Below are 20,847 nucleotides of genomic sequence, written 5' to 3'. Positions count from 1 at the left end.
TTTTAAAAGTAGTGACGAAATATGTATGTGACGTTATCTGGGCCGTATTTGTACACGTACATCGCTCATGACGCCGTAAGCGCCTTCGACAATAAGGTCCCTTTACCTAGATAATGTCACATATATCTGTATAACAAATTTGGGAAAAGTTATTTATAAGAGGAAATTATTAAAAATATGTTCTTTTATTGACTTCAGTACAATCGTAGACACTAACTAAATTCTAAGTTGTGATAAATAAGACAGTCCTTTTTACTCAACATTTGAACGTGAAACAAAAAAACTTCTATTTCAATTGCAGTAAGTTAATATACAATTCTTATGTGTCGTATCTTGTCACCAAACATTGTTACTTCCACAAATTGTGGTGCAGCATTGCCACATTAAATTAATATATATATCCGAAGCCAGCTGGAATACTTAATTAGGATTAATAACAGTCAATTATGATCATCTACTTGAAAACACATGTACGAATTCCTTTATTTCTACCGGAATCCCAGGGTACGTAGCCGAATGGCACAAACGCTTACGAAACGAAACGCTCGCAGATATCTATCTCTATCGCTCTTGCGTATTGGCACGACAGAGCCAGACTGCGTTTCGTTTTCGTCTCGCGTCGCAGAAATGCCATTCGGCTACGGCACCTGAAAAAGTTACGATGTCTGCTTGTCACACAAATAACTGCCTAACTGATACTATCTTTATTCACTTTTAGATTTGAATAATGGTATAGCTACTTAGTTCGAAAATATAAACAAGTAATACTTTTACATGTGACAAAGTGTAATGTAACAAATATATTTTTCATTTATGTATTATGTTTCTTAACATTAGAACTCTGTTGATAAGAATGACAATGAGTTGTTAACATCATTCAAGATCCATTTTTTTATAAATTGTATTTGAAGTAACGTACTTTAACAATAGTTAACAGTTGATGATGAGTATAGCATTTTGTTCATTTTAAAATATTAAATTAATAATTGACTAAACAAGTTAAAAACCTTATTTGCTTTAACAAATTCATGTGCAATGTACCTATACAAAACTACTGTAATGTAAAAATTAAGTAAGTTAATTACTTGCCACACAATTGTCAACCAAACAAAGAATTAGATTAGACTATCCTGTATTAGGCACAGTACTTGTCACCGCAATATACAATACTTCGATAAAACAGCCCATAAGAAACTAAACTTCTGCTCAAAATTAATGAGCATTCATATAATACAAACTAATAAATAAGAAAATAAAAATTGAGTAAATGCTAATCATAATTAATTATTTTCTGTCAAAAGGTATTCCTCTGTTGGTTACCAAAACCAATGTTCCTAAATTTTTGTAAACAAAACTTTGTTCTAATGAAAAAACTAGGTACCTACAATTAATAACCAACAAGGTTACACATTTTGTCATAGAAAATCACATACTTATCACTGGAATGACACAACTTTGGTACTATCGCAACATTAGTTTGGCAGGTTTTCCATCTACTTCTCTTGATGAGCCATGTTTGAGGGTGAATTCCCTCTTAATAAATGCAAAAAGCAAGTCCGTTATTAAAAATATTTGTGCTGTTGCGAAGGAGAGAGTAACCCCGAAGAAGAAATTAGCATTGGCGGAGCCTGAGTATATCCAGAGGTGCCACACTGCTGGTCCAAGAGCCGAGGTAATGACGAATGCACAACCAACTATGAACTTCTGTTGCATAACTGAAAATGATCGAAAATTGTAGCTTAGTTCAAGTAAATTTTGAAATTAATAGACTGATAATATTAGTACAAAGTAAAATGAGATGTAAATCTAAAATATCTGTTTTCATACTTAGAAACAGCACTTACAAAAACATACATTAGGTTGTAGGACATCTAGATTAAACCAATTCATTAGATTGGTAGACTAAGTAAGTTCATTAAGATTAATTATTACCAAGTAACTTTTAAATATACTTACAAGGAAATAAATGTTTCCACATAGGTAATAAAGCCAAGTAAAATCCAACATCTCCCACACAAGGGTAGGATCGGAATATGGCCGAGAGTGCAATGAGTACCGTAGCCAACAGGACGGGCTCTGACTTAAAACGCAGGGTGAGGGGGATCACATACAGAGCAAAAGCGTTTATTTGGAATGCACACACAAACAGCAGTCTGAAGTGCTCAAACATCTCCGTGAAGAAATACCAGAACAGACCAATGTTTGGTTTTAATTCTGGTACAGTCAATCTGAAAAGATAAACAAACATTTTAGTAATTAATAGAATAGGTAGATAAAGTTTTAGCAGCTAAGCAAATACTAATAAACAAAAATGATATTGAAAGAAATAGTACTTACATGCACCCATAAGTGTTGTAAACATACTGATAGGAACCATTCATGATAAACGCTGAGATGTAAATAAGGAATCCCCAGCACAGGACAAAAACCAGCAAAGTCCTGATATAGGAGCACTTTTTGCAGCCTTTGTTGACATCAGCGAGCAATATGGCCACCGGCACAATGAGCAGCACTGGGTAGAGAGCCTGGTGTGTAGCAAGCGCCACAAATGCACAAGCTGGCACCCTGCGGCCGCCTACTGCACTCCATAAAGCTGCTGCCACTAACAAATTCTGTATAACCGTAGTTGTCATACCAGCACAGTTTAATACAGAGTAAGGATTGAACAGATAAACTGACAGCACATACTCCGATGCTTCGTTCAGCTGCGAATTACTTAAGAGCATCGACTTTGAATCCTCAGCTATCTCATCCTTAATTTTCTCTTGAGAATCCTTCAAGATTTTTACGAAAGCTTTCGACATTCTATAAAGCAAAAACGCCGTCAGTAAATCAAGTAACGTAAATAGAAGCGGCAATATGAATGGAGCTTTCTTCATAATGTAGTAGAACATTATGAGGATTATGGGTGATTCGTGAAAGGCATCTCCTTCGTAAGGGTTCACATTATGATCGTAGAGGTACACGCCCTCGATTAATCTCTTCCAGGAGTTTAGAGGCGTAGCTATTTCCACTCTGTTCGATATTGTTTGCCAGTAATCTATATGCATCAGCCAATACCGAACCACACCGGCAAAGAGGTATTTCAAAAAGGAAGCCATAGTTTTGCCAATTTGTTCATGTACTGCGATTACATTTGGAAACTTAACTTCGCACTTCCATTAAATATTAACCTCCGTCTATGAATTAATTGATAAATAGGTATAGTTTAATTTACACAAGAAACACCACTCTTTTGTAAAAAGGCAGCTGTTGTCGCACCTACAGAACAGATTGACATATTCTATTTTATGACGTTTAGCTGTCAATAGATTGTGACAGAAACTGTTCGAGGCATTCAAATAATCGCGTGCAGTAATTAGAAAACTTCGTGAATATACTAAAACACACTCAATTAGTCAGTTCATAATTCTAAAGCGCCCTCCACACTCGCGCGCGTATTGCGGCGCGACGCCGCGAACGTGTGGAATTTTCTGCTTATGGAATCCACACTTGCGTTCGCGGCGTTGCGTATTTCATGTTTTAAAGAATGGATTGACTTGGCAATCGCATGAAACAATTTTGTCATCGGTGTAAGCCGTGTAAGTAATATGATAACTTGTGAGATACATTGTATTTTCATGCGATTGCCGAGGCTTTTCTTTAAAAAATGAAATATTTTTAATATTGATATGGTCGCTATAGATATTATTAGGTTAGCTATAGGTAAACTACGTAATAACTTATGGCAGAAGGTCCTTTAAGTAGGGACTGAATAAAAACCGACTTGGTATTACAGGGATCTCAACTCTTATTACGCCAGAAGAACTGAGTTGCGAGACTTGCGAGACTTGGTGTTTTTACAAGTCTTGTTTTTGATGGGATCTTAAATTGTTAAAAATGTTAATTATTTGATTTTAATGCATTTGAACTTTTTGAACAATATTTTTAATTTCAAAATAAAAATGTGTCGCAAAATAAAATTTCAAACTTGGGTAAATCCATTTTGCTATAAGGTTGATTATCTTTCAGACCATATTACATTTTTATATATATTCAACCTTAAAGCAGAATGGATTTACCCAAGTTTGAAGTTGTATGATTGATACAGATGAAAGAAAACAAATGACTCGTTATAAAATAAAGCTATATTTATACCAAAATTATCTTACACGAAGTATAAAAGGTAATCCTATTCATCCCTAGGGAACATCTTATCATACGGCACTTTGAGGAAGAGTTTGTTCGCAATACGGATGCCGATCTTGTTCCAGTTGGCTTGCGCGTACGGCAGCAGCTCGCGGTATAGCGGCCGCCAGTTTGCATTCGCAAAATTGTTCGCTAGCTGAACTGAAGGTAAGAAAGAAAAAAAATGTTACTATGGTTTTAGAGCCTACTGGAGTTCGCAATTACATTACATCTATGATGATTTTTGATTAGGTATTGATCAAAGACATATATAACTCCGTATAGACAGATAAAGTCTAAGAAAAAAACGTACCTCAGTACCTACCATACAGAAAAAGGTATGGTGGCCTAGATGGCATTACACCTTTGGGGTACGCTCAGCAGATGGCTCTAATATTAATATTTTAACACATATCAAACTAAGAATATGGGCCAAATTGTCAAAACTGGGGTTCAAAAGTTCTAAGCCTGTGTCAAGAGATGGCAGTCTATGCACTGTGATTACACAATTTTACTTCGACAGCAACTCTCCTATAATACTCGATCCTCTTTGGTATATTGATTAACTAAGTATAAGGCAAGTCAGAATATCCGAAAGTGCAAATCAATTTAAACCTTAACTGTTAAAGATATTTTTGTATGTGGTCGATAAATCTTAAAACCAATGAATGGAAAAGGGTTAAAACAAATGGATCCGACTTTACAAATGTGACCAAATTCTGATAATACAAGTAGCGCATGTAAGTTTACGCTAAGTGGAATGTGGAGGGAACAGCTGCGCATGGGGATGCACACCCCTCGCCCCTGTACCCCCCCTGAGAGAACTGTTTTTGACTTCTTCGAGTTCTCTGCGCTATAACGGTCTGCGCTGGAGTTTCCTGCCGCTACTTGTACCAGAAATCAAACAGAACATCAGTATACTCAATTACTCACTTATGGCCTGACTCTCAGGAATATCGTTGGACACGTAAGACTCCAAGTTCCCCAGGTCAGGTCGCATGTAGAACGACTTGATCCTGACGTAGGTCTCGTTGTCTCGTTTCTCTGGGACCCCGTCCAGCTTCCAGGTATACACTAGATCAGCTGCAAAATAATATTTTATTCAGTATTTTTATATAGTAAAATAATTACCCACCGTGTCATTCATGTTCACTCACTCAAATTGACTTCCTAGCCATACGGCTCAGCCACGACATAGGTCTAAGCGTGATAGCGTCGAGCGGCGGCCATAATACATTGGAGCGAGACACAGCGATGGGACTTTTCATTCGCACGTATGGCTGCCGCTCACCCCTAACGCCGTGGCTTGCGTGGGCGACGGTCGCGCGATGGTCGCGCGACGGCGATGCGACGCATACAAAATCAAACCTTATCGATATGGAAGTATGAAACGCGACGGCGACGGTCGCGCGACCGTCGCCCACGCAAGACACGGCGTAACGCGCTCCTCGTGGCTGGGCCGTAAGGCCCGAGTCCACGTTCATATTGGGCGTGCAGCGTGGCAGGTCGTGTGGCGTGTATGTCAAACAATTGAAGTTCATAGAGGTGTCCTGAGTCGCTGCATAAAATGTATGCACGCGCTCGCTCGCCCCGCGGAACGCTTCGGTCTGGGCTTCCACTATAACAATTATGGTGGTGCACTGCACGGTTTAGGGGAGTTTAGGTACTCTTTTTTATGAAAACTCCCTGAATGTCCTCTCTCAGAAAATCTGGCTGCAACATGAACCTGCCGAGGTTTGCTTGACAATTTTAAAGGGTCGACAATGTAGCTTGAGTTACAATAGTCCATGGGCTACGGTGCTCTGTTTACCTTTAGGAAAGTTATATGCTTGTTTGCAACTGACTTGGTCAAGGAGACCGGCGGGGACAAAAGTATACACGGTGGGTTAAAAGTAACAATCGATATGTAGGATGTAGGCAAAATATGGCTTTCGTACTATCAGGATTCAGGAGTATCAGGTGCACAGATCTAGGATATTTCTAAGGTCATCCGGCCTAACCGAAAAAGCTATGGTTGCTTAGCGGTAAGAGTGTGCGACTTTCGTACCCGGCTCGTACCAATGAGTTTTATTCGGACTAATTCCAATAAGACCTAGTTACCCTTCGGGTTGGAAGGTCAGATGGCAGTCGCTTTCGTAAAACTAGTGCCTATCCGCCTATGCCAAATATTGGGATTAGTTGTCAAAGCGGCCCCCAGGCTCCCATGAGCCGTGGCAAATGCCGGGATAACGCAAGGAGGATGATGATTATCCGGCCTAGCCGAAGTGACAATCGGTCACGAAGTTTGGCGAAGGAAACTGTCGCACCAATTAGGGTCCCCCCACATCTAGCGTCTCGCGAGCGTCGCGTCGGGCCAACTGTATGGAAAAAGACGTCGCGTCGACGCGGCGTCAGGCTTTGCCCATACAGTTGGCCCGACGCGACGCTCGCGAGACGCTAGATGTGGGGGACCCTCAAGGGACCCTTAGGAAAAGCGATAGCGAGAGATTCTCACATCGGCTAGGCCAAGCCAAGGCTCCTTCTTCACTTACTCGTGCAACAGACGCCCTCGTAAGTAAGTTACTTACTCATAGTAGTATTGAACATTCCAGTTGCGTTGAATGTAAGGGAGTTGAATCGTCCTTCACCGAAATAGTTTCCTTGGACGTAAACTCGCGGCGTAGTCATATCTACTTCTAGGTGGAATCGATCTTCGTCTGCGCGTAATCTGTAAGCAACAACCCCAATCTAAAATTGTGGCGTTATCTGGGTAAAGGGACCTTGTCTGGCGCAGTCGGTAGTGACCCTGCCTGCTACGCCGCGGTCCCGGGTTCGAATCCCGGTAAAGGCACTTATTTGTGTGACGAGCACAGATATTTTGTTCCTCAGTCATGGATGTTTTCTATGTATATAAGTATTTATATATTATATATATCGTTGTCTGAGTACTCACAACACAAGCCTTCTTGAGCTTACCGTGGGCCTCAGTCAATCTGTGTAAGAATGTCCTATAATATTTATTTATTTATTTATTATTTATTGTTGTCGATGGCGCTTACGTCCCACGGCGTCGTATTTGTACTCGAACATCGCTCATAACGCCATAAGCGCTATCGACAATAAAGTCCCTTTACCCAGATAATGGCACAATTATCTTTCAATTTTTTTTTTCAACCTAACTCATAAAACAAGCATTTTATATCTAATCTGAATTGAGAAGTATAATATCTTCTCTGTCATTTCCTCTCATCAAATATAACATTTTCGCTTACCGTAAAGACGTGTTTTGCTTGTATCTTTATATGAATAAACTAATAAAGCGGTTGTACTGCAATCGACAAAGTGGGACGTTTTACTAAATACACTCACATATTTAGGTACAGTCAAGCAATTTGAATCCTAGGCCACTGTAGAACCTTTTCACAGTAGGTAAACATCAAAGAGACTTCTATAACAAATAAAGCATGGATTCAATGAGACAGGGTTCTATATTGGGCTTGGATTAAAATTGGTTGTCCCTACCCCCTGTTCATGGAGAAGGCCACGGTAAATACATATTTTTCAGTACAGATGATGTTTTTTTACGCACTAGTGCGAGAAGTGGTTCATTATAGCCAGGTCGAAACTTCGGAGGGCCATCTGTACTGAAAAACGTCGTACGATACACGTGCGAAAAGGAAATTCGTAACTCGTGTCGATTTAAAACACTCCCTTCGGTCGTTTCGACCTTCCTTTTTACGCACTTGTATCGTAATGTACTATATCGTCACTACTTTTAAAAAATCTCGTATCTCACGCTGTTCCTCAAAGTTAAAACGCAGTAAGTTTATATGCATTCCAAACATACTTACTACATTTTTTTTTATTGACAGACGAAGATACAAGTTTTTTTAAAAGTAGTGACGATATCATAAACCTGAAATACATTCTGGTTATTGTGGTTGTGGTTGTGCAAACTAGTTTGCGTTTTATAATAAGGAAAATATGAACACGAATACAATAGTTGGTAATAAACGAGTAATAGTGCTGTATTTAGTACCAGTTGTGTAAAAATGTGGTTGTTAACTCAAATCATCCATATTATGTACTAGCTTTTGCCCGCGGCTTCGCTCGCGTTAGAAAGAGACAAAAAGTAGCCTATGTCACTCTCCATCCCTTCAACTATCACCACTTAAAAAAATCACGTTAATTCGTCGCTCCGTTTTGCCGTGAAAGACGGACAACAACAAACCAACAGACACACACAATTTCCCATTTATAATATTAGTATGGATTCAGCAGTAAAGAATAGAAACTTAGGTACCAACCGACCTAGCATCGTGGACAGTACTCTTCTTCAGTCCCTCCACATAAATATCCTTCATACTCATCCTGGCGTAAATCTGTAAAAAGGGAAACATAAATACATTATTCAAACAACATAATAACTATAAATTGAAATAGATATTATACACGAAAGAAAAAACGACAAGGCCCACTGGTGGGTGGTGGCCGAGCCGGGAATCGAACCCGGGTCTTCAGCTTACGCGACTAAGCTGAAGACCCAGCTTACGCGACTAAGCTGAAGACCCGGTTCGATTACCGGCTCGGCCACCAATGGGCCTTGTCGTTTTTTCTTTCGTGTATTTATAATAGCTTTTGCCCGCGGCATCGCACGCGTTAGAAAGAGACAAAAAGTAGCCTATGTCACTCTCCATCCCTTCACCTATCTCCACTTAAAAATCACGTCAATTCGTCGCTCCGTTTGGTCGTGAAAGACGGACAAACAAACAGAGACACACACACTTTCCCATTTGTAATATTAAGTATGGATATAGTACTAGTTTCCAACACACACCGTCTCACGAAATTCTACACTGCAACTTAGCAGAGAGCTTAAAATTCGCCTACAATTTTAATTACGATCGTATATTATTTATTATTTCAGTCACTTTAAACCATCACAACAATATTTTGGTAGAACTACTGGGAAAACTAATTTAACTAGTCAACTACCAAACCAGGTGGTTTGGTAGTTAACAATGTGGGAAAAATCCCCGTAGTTAGGGCTGGTAAAACTTGGTGGTAACTAGTGGGAATAGTCCCAGAAATATAAGGGAAGTATTTCGTCACTACTTTTCAAAAATCTCGTATCTCATGCTTCTCCTCAAAGTTAAAACACAGTAAGTCTATATGCATTCCATACATACTACTACATTTTCTTTTAATTGACAGAAGAAGATACAAGTTTTTTTCAAAGTAATAATTTTTTCATTGGGGAAATAATGAAATACTAGGACGTTTTACAACAGTATCTTTATTTTTAAGCGCCGCCCGTGTTTTGTATGTTTATTCCACGATATCTCCGTCGTCACTGGACCGATTTTAAAAATTTCTTTCTTCCTTTCAGTGCCATAATCTTCAGGCTTAAAGTGCAAAGCTGCAAATTGTCGAACGCTCTGAAATCTTTCCCTTTATCGGCAAAATTGACAGCCAAAGCTGTCTCCTTGCTTCATCTTTTGGAACACTGAAATGTTTAATATTATTCATGTTAATTTGTAAAGACACGAACAATAAATTTGGTATTATATACTGTGATATGAATTATGAACATAGAAACCGTACCAAGTTGATAGATTTAGCTCCATGCATGAAAAAAGATTGATCACCCTAGTCGTAAAACCACACATAGCATTATTTTTCTTTAAAGGTCATATTTATCGTTCTAAACCTATTCGCGGGAATTTTGATATCATTTGAGACAATGAAAACAATATAATGATTAGAACTAACCAAGATTACAAGCAAAATAGAAGAAAATTGATTACCAGTGAGGTTTATGAACATTTTGGTAAAATAAGTACTTACTTGTGAAATCTTATGTCGGATTTCGGTTTCCATTTACTTCCACAATGCTGCACTATGCAATACATTGCGCATAACTTAAGGAAACCGACGAAAAATGTTTATATCACAAAAGAAAACTCTGAATTGGTGAATTACTTTTGACAATTCTGACATATCGGGCATATTTCTTTATTATTAGTGTTCCCATAGTACGCAGGAGGTAAATACCGGAGAAATAAGGTTTTTGCTTGAGTGCTTTTTTGTATAATACAAAGAAAACTAAGTCAATTTGATTGAAGAATGTTTTATACGTTTCTTTTTAGTAACTAATCTGGCAATACATCACAGTGTCGGAAAGAGATAGAACATAGGAGTAAAGGTGAATGAACCTGGCTTCAACTCATTGGTCGGCACGCAATATCCATGGTATATAAGATTCTTGTTATTAACTTATGCATTAAAGTCGGCATTTTTGTTTTAAATTAAAAGATGTGCCTATTGTACATATGCTACATATTTACATGATGATATCATGTGCCTATAATTATAACTGCATGAGGTAACGTTATTAGAGCCAAGGTTGGCAAGCCCAGTCTGCTGCTGCTTCCATTATTCATCTGACCCACATGGATACTGAATCAAGGGTAATTAATGCCATATCTTGTACCTATAGGTAACCAATATAAATGAAGGTTAAAGCATAGATTAAATTTAATGTTAAGATCATACCATCCCATACATTAAAATTCGACCGCCTAAGAACGCGCATACACTACACCACACATAGATGGCGCCACAAAAAAAATGCCTTGTTGCCATAGATTATTTGTAGATTGGCGTTAAGTGTCACTTTCGAGCCATAAATCTATGTCAAGTATAATCGAAAGCTACATGCCTTTTTTTGTGGCGCCATCTATGTGTGGTGTAGTGTATGCCGTGTTTGCGCGTTCTTAGGCGGTCGCATTTTAATGTATGGGATGGTATGATCTTCTAATACATATTTAATTTATGGTTAAAGCTTACAGGTCAATTTGTTGCTGCTGGCAAAAATTGAACGAATAGTGAATGCAAATATCTAGTAATGCATCATATTAAACAATGAATTGGTGATTCTTGACAATCTTGACTACCTAGGTACTTTTGTTTTGACTGTATATCGGCTGTAGGTATATGCATAACAAAATATTCAGCGTCGGTTTTGACTGGACCTTATTAGAAACCATAATCAAGTTCCAAAAGAAAGTTGCTTTAAATTATATTTAAAAAAAAAATGAAAAATTACAATTTACTAATGCATTAAAATCCTTTTAATTGCCTTTTGGTTATATACGCCTACTGATGCATAATATATCTCGCGTAAAAGTCTCTATGTGCATTCAGCACACTGCAATGTCCATAGTGAAGGGTAAGCATCTTATGGCCGTGACTTTTATCTAAATGAATGCAATCTTGTAAGCTTATAGTATAATATTGCAAGTGCATTTTATCACCGTTATCCAATCAAAATAGCATATGCTTCTACAAGTTTTAAAATAAAATATTACCAACATTAAAAAATACCTACAAATACGTTTGCCATTAGGTAAGTAAATGATATTTTTAATTTTTTATGCAACCGTAGGTATACATTTTATTTTTTTCTAAGTGCGCGTACCTATGCGTAGTATTTAAAAAATAAATATGTAATTATAAAGAAAACATTTAACTCAACCGTTTTGAGATTAAATCTTGTATGAATAGAAATTACACGAATACTTATATATTTATTTGAAACTCAATTTCAGCAAAAAGTTAACATTATACCTACGATATACCTAAGTAAGTAAGTAGTTAATTATACAAGGTGTTTATATTTTTATTAGGTGTATATTTATAACTTAACAACATTCAACGCAATAATAAGTTTAGGTACTTACTCCAACAACGTACACTTTAATTTAATGGCAGTTGTGTTACTTCAGGTACTTTGAAATCTTTGAATCCAAGCTCAGCGGCTGTAATTTTCCTTTAATCGATCTCTCTTGAGAAAACTCACGAAGTTTTACTCAGGTGACCATAATTTCAAGAGTGAATCTCATTATGCACCAGTTACATAAATAACTACTTATTTTTGGAAACCAGTATATTATTTATGAAAAAATGCTGCGCTCTAAACGTCTGCTGGCTGACCTCACGTGACCTGACTGCATCTTGAATGTGAATTAAGAACTTTATAACTAGAATAAATTAATTGGATTTTTCGTTTGTTTTGTTATGTGGAATGTGAAAAAACATGTATCATGAGAATTAATTTTATTATTCGTATGCGCCAACAAAAAGTGTCTGAATATCAAATAAGGACAGAGAAGTAAAAAACGGAGTCAAGAGACGCGTTTTGTTTAACAGATAGTTCGAAAAATAAGCTTTGAATATTTGAAATTGTAAATGGTATAACACTTACATAAGGTACAGCGGGGCAAATCTCGACTGGGGGAAAATGTAAATGGTCCATTTTTTCCATGTTTTACAATATTGCATTATTAAATAGAGTGTCACCGGTTACATACATATGGTAGGCGTGTTCAGTGGATACATGTAGAACTCAACATCATAGTGTAATAATGGAAAAAATGGATTAGTTTCAATTGTCCCCCAGTCGAGCTTTGCCCCGCTGTACCTTAAGGTAATTATACCGTAGCCGTATACCGTTAGTAGGTACTATTAACTTTTCCAAGAAAATAGTACAGGATTATGCACTTGACGCACCTAAGTGTATAGATTTAGCACGTGATAATAAATAAATAAATAAATAAAAATAAAAAAGCCTTTTATTCCAAATCTTACATTTAAAGTGTTTATGTATTGGTTAGTAGTTTCCTATAACTAGTTGTTAGTGTTAATTATTACGTTTATACTAGTGTAGCATTAATACTAATTTATTTGATTTGGACCCCTCTTAGAGTGTAGGCCTCCTCCAACTCTTTCCATTTTTCCCTATCTTGGGCTTTGTTTAGCCAGTCTTTTCCTGCCGTTTCCTGAATATCGTCTATCCATCGTTTATAAGGCTTTCCCGATTTCCTTTTGCCAACAGGGCCTCTCCATTTCGTTGCCAATATTGTCCATCTATTGTCTCCGTACCTTGCAATATGTCCTGCCCAACGCCATTTTAATTTAAGGGCTTGAGTTAGTGCATCTTGTAGCTTTGTTTTTTCTCTTATGGATGAACTCTTTATTTTTTGGATCTTTTTTATGTTGAGCATACTCCTTTCCATGGCTCTTTGGGTGGTTCTTATCTTTCTCTTTGTTTTATCCGTAATAGTCCATGTTTGGCATCCATAGAGAAGGCTCGGTAGAAGACATGTATCTGCGACTATCTTTTTTTAGATCTAAGCTGTATTTGCCTTTTAAGATTTCTTGTAGTGACCAGAATTTCCTCCAGGTGATATTAGCTCTTCTTACTACCTCTTCTTCGTTGTTTGTATTTATGAAGGACAGCTGTTTCCCTAAATATATATAATGGTCCACATAGTCTATGTTGTTACCTTTGGAGCTTATTTGTATTTTTTGGCTATTTGTCATTATCTTGGTTTTATTGTAAACCTGCTTTGGTACTTTCTTCGTCTAGTTGGTTTATAAGCGATCTTAGTTCCGTTGCAGTTTCGGCTACTATGACTATGTCGTCTGCAAATCTCAAATGGCTTATGAACTGGCCCTCCAAGTTAATGCCTTTTGATTCCCATTTGAGATTTTGAAATATGACTTCCATTCCAGGACAGCAATAAAGATCTTGGGCGACAAGGGATCTCCTTGTCGGACCCCTCTCTCTATCCTTATTTGTTTTCCTCTTGTCTCTAGCTTGACTCGGCTAGTGCTTTTCCGATATATATTCTTTACAATATTGATGTATTTTTGGTCTACACCAAGCTGTGTCAATGCATTCCAGATTGCACTGTGATGGATACTATCAAATGCCTTGCTATAATCTATAAAGGCGACATATAGATTTCTCTTGAACTCCTTATATTTTTCTATTATCTGTTCTAGTGCTTGTATGTGGTCGATGGTGCTGAAACCTGCCCTGAAGCCAGCCTGCTCTCTTGGTTGTGAGTCATCGATTGTTTTGGATATTCTTCTTAGCAGTATTGAGGAGAACAATTTGTAAATGCTCGCCAGTAAGCTGATTGGCCTATAGTTGCCGATGTCTAAGGAATTTCCTTTTTTATACAGCAGTATTATATCGGAAGTACACCATTGCTCTGGTATGGTTTCAGAATGAAGTACCATGTTGAATAAATGTGTTAGATGTTGGAGCAGAATTGGTGCCCCATGTTTTAGAGCTTCGTTTGGTATTCCATCTGGGCCTGGACTTTTTTCTGTTTTCAGCTGTTTTATGTGCTCATATACTTCTTTTTCTTCAATCGGCTTTACTGACGAGTTCCCGTTTATCGCAATGGGTGTTTCCTCTTCTATGTGGTTGTAGTCTTTCATGCTGTAGAGTTCTTCATAAAATTTTGTAGCATGATCTATTACGTCTTTTTTTGTTTTTGTTTCTTCTTTGTTTTGTCCGAGTTTTTGTATCCATGCTTTGTTTAGGTTAAGTTCTTTCAGAGCTCTTTTTGTACTTCTGTGTTTTTTTAAATTTCTTGTTATTACTTCCTTCCTGTGGTTCCTGTAGTCTATCCTTATAGATTTTTTAGTTTCTTTGAACAGCCGGGTAAGCTCTTTTTTCATGTCTTGGTCTTTGTCTTTCTTAAACATTAGTTCTGTGCGTTGATTTATTAGTTGCTTTGTTTTGTCGCTGAAGATTTTGTTTATTTTTGTGTGGTCAGTCTTAGTCTTCTGTGATATGCTATCTGTTATAGATTTTTCTATCTTATTGTAGTAGTCTTGAACACTTGTGTCTTCTGTTTTGTTTCCTAATTTTGTCTCTAAGCAGCTGATATAACTTTGTATTTCCTCTTCTGTCCTTAGGCTTTTCAGCGAGGAATTGAAGTTTTTTCGACTCTTTGCTGGAAGTTTCAAGTTAAATGTTGTTCTCAGAAGTCGATGGTCTGACGGGAAATGTACGTTATTCAGGACTTCGAAATTAGTGATTTGTGCTGGTCGGTTAGTCATTATGAAATCTATTTCGTTCCTGATGTTTTGGTTCGGTGAAATCCAGGTCCATCTTCTGTTCGATCTTTTCTTATAAAAGGTATTCATTATGTAGAGTTTGTTTCCTAATGCGTAGTCTATGAGTCTTTCTCCTCGTTTGTTTCGGTCTCCGTAGCCATACTTGCCCATAATTAGATTTTCTCCTTTCTTGGGGTAGCCTATTTTTGCGTTAAAATCCCCCATGACGATTATGTTGTCGCCTGCTTGGGAGTAGGCTTTGTCTATGTCATTGTAGAATATTTGGATTTCATTGTCGCTATATTTTTCTGTGGGCGCATATACTTGAATTATCGAAAGTTCTACTCCTTCTATATTGAGTTGCAGCAGTGCTACTCTTTCCGAGAGACCAGTAAAATTGATGATTTGGTTTTTTAGATTCTTTTTTATTAGAAATCCCACTCCGTTCAATCCTTTTGTTTCTCCATAGTAGCAGAGGATGTAGTTTTCGTATTCCTCTATACTGCTGCCCAATCTTCTGACTTCACTTAATCCTACTATGTCATGGTTTATTTTACACAGTGCGTTGGTCAACTCTATATATCTTTCAGTTGACGCTAGCGATCGTACATTGTAGGTGCAAATGTTCAGTGTTTTTGACGTTTTTCTGTTTATATGTTCTTCATTTGGTTTGTTCGTGTTTCTTTGTTCAAGGTTCTGTTGTGTAGGTTTTTGTTGTCTTGTTTTGTTCGGTTTAATGGTTAATGTATTTTGGTAATTTGTTTGTGGTTCTTTCGTTGGAGGGTTGCGGTCGCAATTCCCCACGATGACCGCTAATCGTCTTGGGGAATGATCGTTTTTGTTTGTTGTTTGATCTTTTACTGTTGCGAGTTTCCGGGGGTCCGTCGTTCGTTGCTATTGTTTGCTCGTGCCTGGTTGCGAATTTGTCCTTGTGCGGTTCATGATGTCGAAAGCGTTTGTTTTATTTATTTTACTTGGGGCCTTTTGAGGTACTTCCTCGTAGGCGTCTTTTTAGGGTTCCGTAGTCAACTAGGAACCCTTATAGTTTCGCCATGTCTGTCTGTCCGTCCGTCCGTCCGTCCGTCCGTCCGTCCGTCCGTCCGTCCGTCCGTCCGTCCGTCCGTCCGCGGATAATCTCAGTAACCGTTAGCACTAGAAAGCTGAAATTTGGTACCAATATGTATATCAATCACGCCGACAAAGTGCAAAAAAAAAAAATAGAAAAAAATGTTTTATTAGGGTACCCCCCCTACATGTAAAGTGGGGGCTGATATTTTTTTTCATTCCAACCCCAACGTGTGATATATTGTTGGATAGGTATTTAAAAATGAATAAGGGTTTACTAAGATCGTTTTTTGATAATATTAATATTTTCGGAAATAATCGTTCCTAAAGGAAAAAAAAGTGCGTCCCCCCCTCTAACTTTTGAACTATATGTTTAAAAAATATGAAAAAAATCACAAAAGTAGAACATTATAAAGACTTTCTAGGAAAATTATTTTGAACTTGATAGGTTCTATAGTTTTTGAGAAAAATACGGAAAACTACGGAACCCTACACTGAGCGTGGCCCGACACGCTCTTGGCCGGTTTTTTTGTTGGTGTTATTGATGGAGACCTTTTTCTTTTTTCTGTTGCATTTGATTTTCCTCTAATTATAAGTCGGTCGTAGCGAATCACTGCATTGTTCCCTTTTTTTATCTCTTCTTGCAGCTTCACTTTGAGTTCTTTTCTCGTGTTTAAGACGTCTTTGGGGAAGTCTTCTGTGACATAGGTGTTCTGGGGTAGTTTTTTGTTGTTTTTTAGCATTTCTGTTCTTCGCCATGAGAGGGTAAGTTTTACTAGTATAGGTCTGTGTTTCTTTCCTTGCTTTCTACCTAGTCTGTAGACGTCACTTACTTCCCACTCGTCGAAGGGTTGTGATCCCACAGCCGTGCTCGCCACATTGAATGCCTCAAGGACCAGTTTTTTTAACTGGCTAAAATTTTCCTCTGTTTCTTCGACTCCATGAAGAATAATGTTGTTTTTTCTTATTTCTTTTTCCAGGCTTCGTACTTTGTTGTTTAGAGTTACTACTTTGTCTTTCAGTACCGTATTTTCTTCTAGGAGTGGTTTCAGCTTGTCATCGATTGTGGAAGCCATGTCCTTGTTGAGCTCATCTGTTTGTGCCCTAATTTGCTCTTTGAAATCTTTGTTCATTGTACTTATATTTGTGTTCATGATCTCAATTTTTTCTAGTAGTTGTGCCATCTGTTGTTCCATGGTTGTTGGAAATTCTACTATTTGGTAGAATTTTTTAATATCGTGCAACACTAGGCAGCGGTTGGTAACACTAAGTTTGTCTTTGGTAGATTTTTTTGTGTGGCAACTTCTTTTGTTTTTGACAGCTCAAGTGTCATAAGACCGGAATATGTGACGGTTTATAGGTTATGATAACTAGTTATACGTATATTTATGTTTGATCTTGTTTTTTTGTTTCCACGATTTTCGGTTTTTATTCACTGTTTTTTCACTTCCAGTTTATTGTTTAATTGTCACTAGTTATAGTTCGTCCCGCCGTACACTTTTTGTAATGTGATTGTTGTTATTTCACTGTATTTTTAATTAAATTCGCGCTGTAGCTCAAATACGGTTCGTTACTTGACAGCACGTGATAATAATAATGCTTAACTATTCTTGGAAAAGTGCGAGTGTCATGCTGTTCATATATTATCATTCCCAGAACAAAAAGTGAAGTTGAACCACTTCCAGCGAACATTTTCGAGAAAATGCTATGGTAAAACATACATACATATATGACAATCATTTCCAAATGGCTGTCCTGTAAAATGTTTGAAACCTAATTAAAAACAAGCATAAGGGACTTCCCTTTTGTACTTTTTGGTAAAAACACATTTCTTCAATATTTTTTTACTATTTAAGCCCAACCAAAAGAGTAATAGAAGACCTGTCTATGACCAGCATTCGAAGAGGAATTTATATAAGTTTATACTTCTATTGTACGTTTCATTTAAGTGTAATTAAAACAGACGGAAGACCTGAAAATAGAAAAAATTTTAAAGAAAAACAAGTGGCTAGGTATCAAATTAAGGACTTAACAATTGAGCTAATAAGATGTTTGTGGGAAGATGACTGCTCTGTCACTGTAGCTTGCAAGTGCATAGTGCATCATATCATTACTGTCATTATGTTGTCAGTTAAGATGAGTAAATGGTCCAACTACCATTTCACAGTGTAAAGCTATTGCGGAAAGGTTTGAATTGAAGACAGGCGATAACTATTTAATTGCCACATCTAATTAGGTGCCTAGTTCACAAAAAAATAGTACATTACATCAGAGGCCGGGAAAATGAGGATTTCCGGCCAAGTGGGTATATACGGCCGAGCGAGCGTGCGAGCGAGGCCGGATAGGGATACGAGGCCGGGAATCCGTTTTCACGCCGAGGCATGTATAGTGCTTTTCTCAAACATACAATGAAATAAAAAAAAATGCTCTAAAGGACAATATTTTATAAAAAAAAGTTACTTTGCAGGCCTAGGCCTGAAAAATAATATGAAATCCCTTTACAGTCCTCTCGAGTTGTTGCGCCCAAAAAGCGATACTTCCCAGCCCATTTTAAGGAACGTAAAGACAATATTTCATTGCATGTTTGAGAAAAAACAATTGTTAGAAGTACTCAGCACACAGGTGCACTCATCGCCTACGCTCACAGTAACAGAGATTCTATACGGATCGGTGCAAAACTTACTTTCTGTGAATAATAAACCTAATAAATAACTAATCAAATTTTCAACTCTGCTTGTTGTACAGTAAACAGTAGGTGCTTGCATAAGCTTTCATAGGATACGTGATCGTAATAATCTACAATATACTACCTATTCGATGTAGAAACAATGAATCCTTTACTGCATGACATGCAATTTCATACAAAAGTACTTACCTACAATAATTTCTTTAAAAGTTGGATAGAATTGTGATGAAATGTATTAAGCTCTTAAGCATAAGAACGCTTTAACAGGATACGAGCAAATTTCGTCCCTAATAGTGTAATGTATGTTATGGTGCCTCCTATTGAGAACGTCAATTATGAGTGAGTGCACGGCAAAACGTCCCACTTTGTCGATTGCTATAGAGTCGATTTGCCGATTTGTCAGTTTATTCATATAAAAATAAGTAAATCTCGCCTTAATTGTAACCGACAAAGTGGCACGTTTTACTAAACACACTCACATCATGATTTTATATGCGTTAAGGGGGATATGTACGAGTATGTCCTAGACATACATAAAAACGTGCAGGAAAACGTTATTTAGGTACATATGTAGCGTATTTTCCACGTATTTTCCGCTAAAGTAGACAGAAACTTACCTGGTTCCTTTGATATACTATTCTAATTTCTTTCTCGTGATTAGGGTCCAGAGGGGGCACGTCGAGTTCTTTGAGACCTGCAGCCATCGCCACGATACCCTTCTGGATGGCTTCCACTAGACAATCGTTCACATCCACAGCATTTCTGTCGCATATCTTCAGGAATTTCCCTGATGGCAAATAATATAGTATTCATTAGTACATATTTATTATGCATAATATATTTTTAATATCAAATCGATAGCACAATTAGTTCTCGAGATGTTTAGTAATGTGACAGACCGACAAAGTCTCACCATAAAGGTTCCTTTTTCAACTATAGAACCTTTTTTGGTACCACACTTGGCGTTAAACTTTGCCAAAAAATAACGAAATTGAAATAAATAAATGTGAAACCGACATCTCTGTCTTTAGTGAGCCATGAACTCACGGCCACTGGATCACTAGCCTTACTAAGACCTCACCAAACAAATATAAACAAGGTACAGTACGAGCGAATATGGAGGTTGTGAGATAAAATATCACTCAAAAAAATACATTACTTTTACTTTACTGTAAGTATAAAAACAAAACATAAAAATTTAGTAAACAGAAAAGTCAGCAACCGATGCTATTAAGCTCAAAAATAAATTTGACAGTGGAAAAATTACTACTAATTACTAGGGATGAGGTCTCGGTGGCTCAGTGAGTATCGATCCAGAGGCCAGAAATTCGTGTCTCACCGAAGGCAGTAAATTTTCCACGTTTAATCTATTTATAGGCATAAATAAAAATTTATCGATGTAAAAAAGAGCAGTATTGCATTATTAATGAAACCCGTACCTATATCAACTGAACCACATCCAACACGTAACACAGTCAGCAAAAACAAAACACTTTTGAAAGACATTTCAACTATCACTAATCACCCGTATGACCAACAATATTTGTTCACTTCAAAACTACATTTATTTAAAAGTCCTCGTAGTGCAGCGAACCACAATGAGCAAGTTCGCTGCGTATTCTGGCGGTGCGCTTGCGCCGGCTGCTTGGCGCTATACTTGCGTAAACCCTGCCTTCAATGTCATTTACTAGGTGTTTCGAATACATAACCATTACATCACTAAACTGCGGTTATTTTCTTCACCTTTTAACTAACTAAAACCAGTTGATATGTTTTTCGAACTAATGAATGTGACAGATGGAATACTTCCCTGGATCAATAATCGGATTCGTGACCCCTTAACTGCTAAAACGAGTTTATTGTAGAGATTCTGATTTGTCATAATGAACAATTAATCGTTGTTTAATCGCTATACATTTTCTATACAAGTTAACAACATTTTATTTTTTACATGGACATTAGACAACACGAAGCTTAGCAACGGGTTACAATAGCAACCAATATTACTTACCTACATATATAAATAAATAAAT

General features: G+C 37.3%; 2 protein-coding genes across 2 annotated transcripts; both read right to left on the bottom strand.

Moving 5' to 3' along the window:
- Positions 1 to 166: 166 nt before the first annotated feature.
- LOC125225325 (phosphatidylinositol glycan anchor biosynthesis class U protein) lies at positions 167 to 3,255 on the bottom strand. The gene is made up of 3 exons (XM_048128971.1): positions 2,338 to 3,255; positions 1,957 to 2,228; positions 167 to 1,715 (listed from the first exon to the last, which is right to left on the bottom strand). The coding sequence occupies exons 1-3, from the start codon at positions 3,099 to 3,101 to the stop codon at positions 1,462 to 1,464; spliced, it is 1,290 nt and encodes a 429-aa protein (XP_047984928.1). The 5' UTR covers positions 3,102 to 3,255; the 3' UTR covers positions 167 to 1,461.
- An 854-nt stretch (positions 3,256 to 4,109) lies between these two features.
- Positions 4,110 to 20,479, bottom strand: LOC125225448. The gene is made up of 6 exons (XM_048129180.1): positions 20,254 to 20,479; positions 19,432 to 19,601; positions 8,458 to 8,528; positions 6,735 to 6,874; positions 5,101 to 5,250; positions 4,110 to 4,329 (listed from the first exon to the last, which is right to left on the bottom strand). Exons 1-6 carry the CDS (start codon positions 20,318 to 20,320, stop codon positions 4,172 to 4,174), a joined length of 756 nt encoding a protein of 251 aa, XP_047985137.1. The 5' UTR covers positions 20,321 to 20,479; the 3' UTR covers positions 4,110 to 4,171.
- Between the last annotated feature and the right edge of the window lie 368 nt (positions 20,480 to 20,847).

This window comes from Leguminivora glycinivorella, chromosome 4 (genome assembly GCF_023078275.1).
Source record: "Leguminivora glycinivorella isolate SPB_JAAS2020 chromosome 4, LegGlyc_1.1, whole genome shotgun sequence".
NCBI lineage: Eukaryota > Metazoa > Arthropoda > Insecta > Lepidoptera > Tortricidae > Leguminivora > Leguminivora glycinivorella.
Note: the sequence above shows the minus strand (reverse complement) of the source record. Positions and strands in the feature narration are given on the sequence as shown.

What these genes read in the sequence shown, in the direction of transcription:
- LOC125225325 (XM_048128971.1), bottom strand. Translation starts at nt 3,101, where the DNA reads ATGGCTTCCTTTTTGAAATACCTCTTTGCCGGTGTGGTTCGGTATTGG. An exon ending in TACAACACTTATGGGTGCAT is followed by an intron (nt 2,229 to 2,337) that starts GTAAGTACTATT and finishes TTATCTTTTCAG; the next exon opens with ATTGACTGTACCAGAATTAA. An exon ending in GTGGAAACATTTATTTCCTT is followed by an intron (nt 1,716 to 1,956) that starts GTAAGTATATTT and finishes GATCATTTTCAG; the next exon opens with TTATGCAACAGAAGTTCATA.
- LOC125225448 (XM_048129180.1), bottom strand. Translation starts at nt 20,320, where the DNA reads ATGTCTTTCAAAAGTGTTTTGTTTTTGCTGACTGTGTTACGTGTTGGA. An exon ending in TAGTATATCAAAGGAACCAG is followed by an intron (nt 8,529 to 19,431) that starts GTAAGTTTCTGT and finishes CCCTTTTTACAG; the next exon opens with ATTTACGCCAGGATGAGTAT. An exon ending in AATGTTCAATACTACTATGA is followed by an intron (nt 5,251 to 6,734) that starts GTAAGTAACTTA and finishes ATTATTTTGCAG; the next exon opens with CTGATCTAGTGTATACCTGG.